Genomic DNA, 7,500 nt, shown 5'->3' with positions numbered 1-7,500 from the left:
GGCCATTTCCGAAGCGCCCCTGCCTTTTGGGCCATCGGCGGCCATTAAGCCACTCCACACTCCATTCAACCACTCTCTGGCCACCGCCACAGGCGGACGTCCGCCCCCGCTCTCCCAGCAGAGATCCGACTGACCCACTGCCTCCGCCATGCAGCCCAGCACAGTCCAGTCACGACAACAGCCCCCTAATTCTGTCAACGGCCTACAAACCCCCCCGCCGTCGGCCAGACACATTAAAATAGAGCTGCCGGTGCTGCTGCTGAGCGGTCCATTCATCCCTGCGGCAGCCGCCCTTCCTGCGGCGCTGTTTTTGTCCAGGGTCTCATCTCCTGCTTTGATTCGTCACAAACAGGAACAGCGCTTGGCCTCTTCCCACACTGTCTGCCCTCACGGGGAGTAGTAGGCGCTAAATAAACCAGCTCTTGGTGATGTTGGGTGGAGGGGGGGTGATGGAGTTTTTCTATAAGCTGACAGTAACACACAGATGCACACACACACTTACGAGCCTACATCAACTTGAGACACTCAACAGCATGGCAACACACACAGAAAAGGCTGCGTGTGCACTTGTCTTCTAAAGAGCAGGTGGTGGTGAAAGAGAAAGAGACGTAGCTGCATTATTTGCGTTATTTTTCAGTCTTTCTAAATATGAGGCTCACAGGAGACGCGTCCCGATGCGTTTCCGCTCCTCTGAGAAGGCCCGAGCGCTTAACGCAGCTGCAGATGAATAGAGGTGCCAGAAGTGGAGCGGCTTCTTTTCAGGCTTGTTGCCTTGGCTTTCTGCATGGGCTTCATGTAGGATGCGGGATGCACCGCTTGCCAAAGGGGTCTGTTGTGTCTTGTTGTGTACGAATGTGTGTGCGTGCGTGTGTATGTGTGCGTGTGTATGCGTGCGTTTGCATGCGCTTGCGCATATGTGTGTGTGTGTGTGTGTGTGTGAACACACTCATGCCAACACACTGCTTTGACAGTGCAGCTGGTCCTTCATTACTCAGTGTGGACCTCTCTACATCTTCATGTGCTGTGAGTGTGTGAAGTGCGGATGAAAGACAAAGTGTCTGTGGCTGAATGAAGACATGGCTGACCCAGTGAGTGGTTTGTTTCTGATTGACATCTGCAAGACATGCAAGTGCTGGAACTGCCATAACACTGGTAAAATATAGAGCTCACAAACTCTAGTTAGCTGGTAGGCATGTTTAAATAAATGTGGTTCACATATTTTTCCTTTGGGATTAATATATTATAAACCCATGTGTGTCAGAAAAAATCTGAATAAGTGTGTATGTTTTTCTAGGTCGCCACATGTGACTGTGTGCGTTCTTGACTGTGTGTATGCGCCTATGCGTGTGGCAGTCTCTGTGACTGTCCAAGTTGAGTTGACAGATGAATAGACATGTTTCTGAGTCTACTGTATTATGTGCATCAAAGCCATCAAACACTATATTGAGGAAGCAGAGCAGTGTAATCCGGAAGGCCATCCATTAGATTAAAGAAAGCTTGACAGACAAGCATAACCTACACCAAGTGTGTGGAAGTGCTTTGCAGACAGATGTAGGATTTGTGCATATGTCTGTGGGTATGTGAGTGTCTGAGTGTGTGTCAGAGTGAGTGTGAGAAAGAGAGAGACTCTATACTCTTGTGTATGTACTCCAAAGCTCTTGACCCTACTGCCCTTGCCGCTTTTGATGAGTTGCGTAAAGATCTGAGATGGGTTAAAAGGAAATGAGGAGACAATGGAAGGACAGTTTCCTGGTGGAGGGGGCTTATGGGTAAAAAGCAGTGGGGCCACTGCTTCTTCATCCTCCAATGGGGCTCAGACATCTGCTGTAAAAAGTGAGGGGAGGCGGCTGAAAAAACAAACAGTTTTGAGGGGCGCTTTGAAGGAAGGTCACAAATACAGGAAGTGTGACACACGCAGCTGGGACCAGCACCTTCACACACGCGACCCAGCATGCACCACTGCTTCCTGTCCCAGCGCAGGGATGCGCGGATGACTTCCTGTAGCGCGCTGAATCGACAAATCTGACGGAGGGCAGGATGAAGGAGAGACTTTCTCGGAGTGTGCAAGTTGAGCGTATCAGAGATCCACAACATCCCCCCCTGATTGACAGGATGAGGAAAAGGGAAGGGTGGGACTTCCTGCTCCCCCCCAAGGCCTCATGGGTATTTGCAAGGTTGCAACCCTGACTAAAACAGAGTGATGGAGTGGAAAATGAGCAGAATCTCACAGAGTGGAAGAAAAAAAAGAGAGACAGAAAGTCAGTAAGGAAAAGAGACACCCAATGTGACACTGAGCCATACAGACACAGAGCAAGATGATGGGAGGGGGATGACAGACAGTAAGGAACAGAGGGAGGGAAAGAAAGGGAGAAAGAAAGAGGGACAGAAAACAGAGAGCAATGGAGGGAGAGAGAAAGAAAAAGAAAGAGAGTGAGCAAGAGAAAGAAAGAGAGAGAGAGAGAGAGAGAGAGAGAGAGAGAGAGAGAGAGAGAGTGCGGGATGTCATGACTCACCAGTTCTCTAGGCAGGAACATCTCCTCCTGCCGAGCCACCACCATGGAGACGCTCTCCCCCAGCTTGGTGCTGCGCAGCATGGCCACCAGCTCCTCCTGAGTGCGCCCTGTGATGTCCACGCCATTCACCTGGGACACACACACACACACACACAAACACACAAACATAAAAGCAGGAATGCACGCATGTGCACGCACACACACACACACAGTGTAAGGAAGATAGCAAACTGTATAAGCACTTGAACAGAGAGTTCAAACTCACTGAAGAGAAGCCTAGGCTTCATGTTTCATTACATCCACCATTAATCTCCCCCTAACAAAACCCTCACAAACACCACATCCAACTCCAGGAACTACAAACATATTCATAATCTTGCTGACAACACCAGATCTGAGCTTTGCAACAGTCTTTCAACATCCACTACAAAGGGAGGGCTTTCAGGGCATTTACTCACGACACATCTGAGCCTTCGTGCTCCCAACCTCATTCATGTCTTTGTGCCAGAGGGCAGGCCAGAGGCCAAAGTTGAGAGGTCATTGGTGCACGGGAAAGAGTGAGAAAGTGAGTGAGTGAGTGAGTGAGCGAGCGCCTTACCTCCAGGACGCGGTCACCCGACTGCAGCCGTCCATCTTTGATGGCGGCCCCTTTGGGCAGGATGCTTTTGACCAGGATGGGCCCGGGGCCGTGCACCGAGGAGTCGCGCGTCACCACGGTGAAACCCAAACCGTCAGTGCCTGAGGAGCGGAGCGGAGACGGAGGGTTAGGGGACAGACACAGACACAGACACAGACACAGGATTCCAAAACTACAAATGCAGTCTCCATGCCTCATCAAAACACATACATGTCCTCAAATGCCCTGTGTAATCCAGAACATTTCATTTACAGTCTTGGATGACTAAATAAAGCAAATGCTAAATGAATGATCACATGCAAAACAGTTAAAGGAGTTAAAATCCGAGTTAAAGGAGTTTAAGTTAAAGGAGTTCAAATCCGATGATTTTGATGTAGTTTGCTTAAAATGTTGCCTCACACATTCAAATAGGACTGCACACACATTCCCACAAAACGAGGTACACAGAGACAACTGAAAGCTTTTTGGCTTCCTTTTTAAATGTGTGCAGCCAAAGCCTTGAAATCTCTAAGAGTACACATTACACACACATACCCAAACAAACGTTCAATTGCTCTCACAACCGTCATTATGAGATCCCTCGGATAAGTATTGGACTTTATTCCCATGACGACGGCGAGAGAAGCTAAGCTGTGCTACACTCTGGCCGTTTGACATTTACCATTAATGCACTGCAATTATTCAAAGTCGCCTGGAAATTCCCTCCCACTAAATCATTCAACTGGCCTATGAATTTCTCCATGCAATTATCAAATAGGGTGGAAAAAGCCAAAACAGAAAGAGGCAGTGAAGGACTGCCCTCCCAGAAATCAATAACTACTACTTTAAAAAGGTTCAAAAAGAGGAAAATAAGGGTTTTATGGCAGACTGACCCCTCTGACACCAAATCGAGAAAAAGCTCCATGGCTAGGGGGACTGCCAAAGCTTGTCGGCCAGGCTGGTGCATCCCGATTCGGGCTTAAGTGTGGGTGAGCTGGCTGGGGTGTTGGGGGGGGGGGGGGGGCAGCTGTGATTCACACCGCCCTGATGAGGATTAGTCGCGTCTGGCTTTAATTTAACGTGTGGGCACACCTCACGGACCAGAGGCAACAGTGAGGGATGGAGAGAATGACCGAGACAGAGAGAGAGACAGAAAGAGACAGAGAGAGAGAGAGAGAGAGAGAGAGAGAGAGACAGAAAGAGAGAGAGAGAGACAGAAAGAGAGAGAGAGAGAGACAGAAAGAGAGAGACAGAGAGGGGGGGCAGGCAAAGATGGAGGGAGACAGGGAAAAAACAGAAAGAGAGAGAAGTGACAGAGAGGGGAGAAAGATGAGAGAGGGGAGGGGCACTTCAGGTGCCATCCTGGAATATCGTTCCCTTTCGTTTCACCTATCTCTGGGGACATTTGTGATTACTGAAGCTCAGGATAACTCTTTCACAAACACACACACACACACACACCGAATGAGAGGAGTCACGCAATGGCGGGGTCTAGTCAATCCAGCATACTAAAGACGGTAACTGATGAAAATCTCATCTCCCAGCTGAGCACCTGACTGAGTTCCATTAATGTTTTAAACTGAGACAGACTGTCAATCAGAGCTCAGGAGAGGAGGAGGAGAGGGGAGGGGAGGAGAGGAGAGCAAAGAAGGGGGGAAGAGAGACACGGAGAGGGGAGGAAAAGAAGAGAGGGGACAAGAGAGGGCAGAAAAGAGAAAAGAAGAGTGGGGGGGGAGAGTAACTAAAAACAAAGGAAAGAAAAGGAATGATTTAAGAAGGAGCGAAGAGTAATGGAGGGGGCAAGAGAGAGAGAGAGAGAGAGAGAGAGAGAGAGAGAGAGATTGATATTTAAAAGTGTTTGTGATTACCCTGGTTGTTTGTATGTGTGTTTTTCGAGTGGGTGTGTCTGTGGATATGTCTTTGTCAGATTATGTGTGGGTGTCTCTGCGCTTGAGAGAGAGAGAGGTAGGATGAAATCGCACCAGGTAGGATGAAATCGCACACACCAAAGCTTCTCCACATGTTAAATATGCACAGAGCTACACTCCTCTCCGAGGTGAATCTTCATCCTGTTCTCCATCTCCCTCTCTCCTCCCTCACCTCTCTCTCTCCCTCCCTCCATCTCCATCTCTCCTCCCTCACCTCTCTCTCTCTCCCTCCATCTCCTGCACCACTTCAGCGTATATAATGAATTCCCCTAAGCAACCTCCTGATCAATAGACATTTAATAGACTCAGAGGGAAAAGGCCCCTTTTTTCTCTAATGGCCATGAAACTGGCGCATCAGCTGCGTATTATCCGTGTAATTTTACGCCTACGGACACTTTATGCACCTTGCTACTGAATTCCGATCAGTTTTTATTCACCCTCTCAAGATTGCCCCGAGGATTAAGCGATCACTGAACAGCTTCAATCAAGGGCTCTAGTGTCAGTGGCGTGGCACCTGTATGCCTCATTGGGCTGGTTGTAAAAACATGACTGATACAAATAGGCCAATTAGCAGGATAACAGAAAAAGGTGTAATAGACAGGAGCATGTACGAGAGATTATAATTAACTAGTGGCTATGGCTCATTTATTCGCTTATAACAATATACTGCTTCATATTAAAAGACTCATATTCTGAAGCACACGCATTCACTTCCCCAGTCTCAATCCACGCTCGTTCATTCGTTCACATTACAGTCCAGGTGTTTTCTGTCACATTCCATCTCTTCACTCATTCACTCAGTTCATCACTCGTTCATCTCTGCTTTCCCTCTCTTTCCACCTCTCTGTTCCCTCTCTCTCTCACGCACCTTTCTTCAGGTCGATCTTCATCTTCTTCCCTCCTTTCTTATTGGCCAGGTTGGCCAGCGTGGCGAGGGCGGGGCCCTTCTTGGACATGGGGCTCTCGCTGCGGCCCTTGGCCAGCGTGGGGGACGCGGAGGACGCGGAGGACGCGGAGGACGCGCGGGGCGGCGTGGACTGGGCGGAGCGCGGCAGCTCGGGCGTGTTTCTGGCCGAGGGCTCCTCTCTCTGAGGGGTGGCAGCTCGAACAGGGGCAGGGGCAACAGCCAGGGCAGGTGCTGGAGCTGGGCCGGGGGCAACAGCGGGGGCAATGGCGGGAGCGGCAGCTGGCAGATCCGGGGAGCGAGAGGGTGGTGTGGACGCGGGGCTCTCCCGCAGGGCCTCCAGTTTGGGGCGCAGCAGAAGAGGGCTACGGGGTTTGGACAAGTTCCCGTCGCCAGACCCGTCGTTGGTGAAGAGCTGGCTGATCAGGGTCTTCTCGTAGCGGAGCTTGTTGGACATGGGCAGCACCTCCAGACGCACCGGAGAGGAAGAGGTCATCGCCTGCCTGAAGACTTCCTGGGACCTGGCAAACACAAGAGCATTAGCACCCTGACAACCACTGTGGACAGGGCAGCAGGTATCACCAGTAATCATTCACCCCAACACTATTCATTCACTATTCATTTCTATTCATTTCTATTCATTTCTATTCATTCACTATTCATTCACTATTCATTTCTATTCATTCACTATTCATTCACTATTCATTTCTATTCATTCACTATTCATTTCTATTCATTCACTATTCATTCACTATTCATTTCTATTCATTCACTATTCATTTCTATTCATTCACTATTCATTTCTATTCATTCACTATTCATTCACTATTCATTTCTATTCATTCACTATTCATTTCTATTCATTCACTATTCATTTCTATTCATTCACTATTCATTTCTATTCATCCATCGATCTTCTACTAAAATGGGAAAAATGGATTATATATGATTAGCAACCACAGACATCCCATCAACATGCAGTATCTCCTCCCACATTACCACAAAGCCAGTATCTATCAGTAGCCTTTGGCAATATACGCATTATGTATTAATTCAGTGCAGTGTGCAATCCTGCATTTTCTGAACTCTATCCTACAGTCTTACAAACCAAGCACCAAATGTCTTGGACGCTCCTTGAGCATTACCACTAAGATGCTTCAGTAACAGTAGGAAGTGAGCGGAACATCCCACTCCTCGATCTCAAACACAGCTGGCAGAGCCTTATCTGCGGCTACAAAACAGCTGTCCAGAACACCGCCGACCGGATGAATCCGGAACACCTAGTGGTGGAGCGTGTGTGTGTGTGTGTGTGTGTGTGTGTGGTTGAGAGGGAAATCATTTCAATCCTCTCTTCCCAGTTTCTTTTCACTCATTGTGCTCCTCTCGCCCTTCTCTCTCTAACGGCCGTGTGTGTGTGTGTGTGTGTGTGTGTGTGTGTGTGTGTGTGTGTGTGTGTGTGTGTGTGTGTGTGTGTGTGTGTGCAACTGGGAGCTTTTTGAGAGCCTGCTGCGCCTGTTCTGATGTGCACAGCTTGGGCTT

The 7,500-nt window shown here is 48.9% G+C and overlaps 1 protein-coding gene across 1 annotated transcript in view; it reads right to left on the bottom strand.

Moving 5' to 3' along the window:
• The window catches only part of LOC121698047 (partitioning defective 3 homolog B-like), a 69,153-nt gene that overhangs the window by 44,733 nt on the left and 16,920 nt on the right, over window positions 1-7,500 (bottom strand). Inside the window, exons 5-7 of the mRNA XM_042079761.1 lie at window positions 5,926-6,482; window positions 3,112-3,251; window positions 2,514-2,642 (exon numbers count right to left, since the gene is read on the bottom strand). Of these exons, the coding sequence (XP_041935695.1) occupies window positions 2,514-2,642; window positions 3,112-3,251; window positions 5,926-6,482 (826 nt within the window). The remainder of the gene's footprint in view (window positions 1-2,513; window positions 2,643-3,111; window positions 3,252-5,925; window positions 6,483-7,500) is intronic.

This window comes from Alosa sapidissima, chromosome 23 (assembly GCF_018492685.1).
Source record: "Alosa sapidissima isolate fAloSap1 chromosome 23, fAloSap1.pri, whole genome shotgun sequence".
Taxonomy (NCBI): Eukaryota; Metazoa; Chordata; class Actinopteri; order Clupeiformes; family Clupeidae; genus Alosa; species Alosa sapidissima.
The sequence above is the reverse complement of the archived record's forward strand: the minus strand, read 5'-3'. Positions and strand labels throughout refer to the sequence as shown.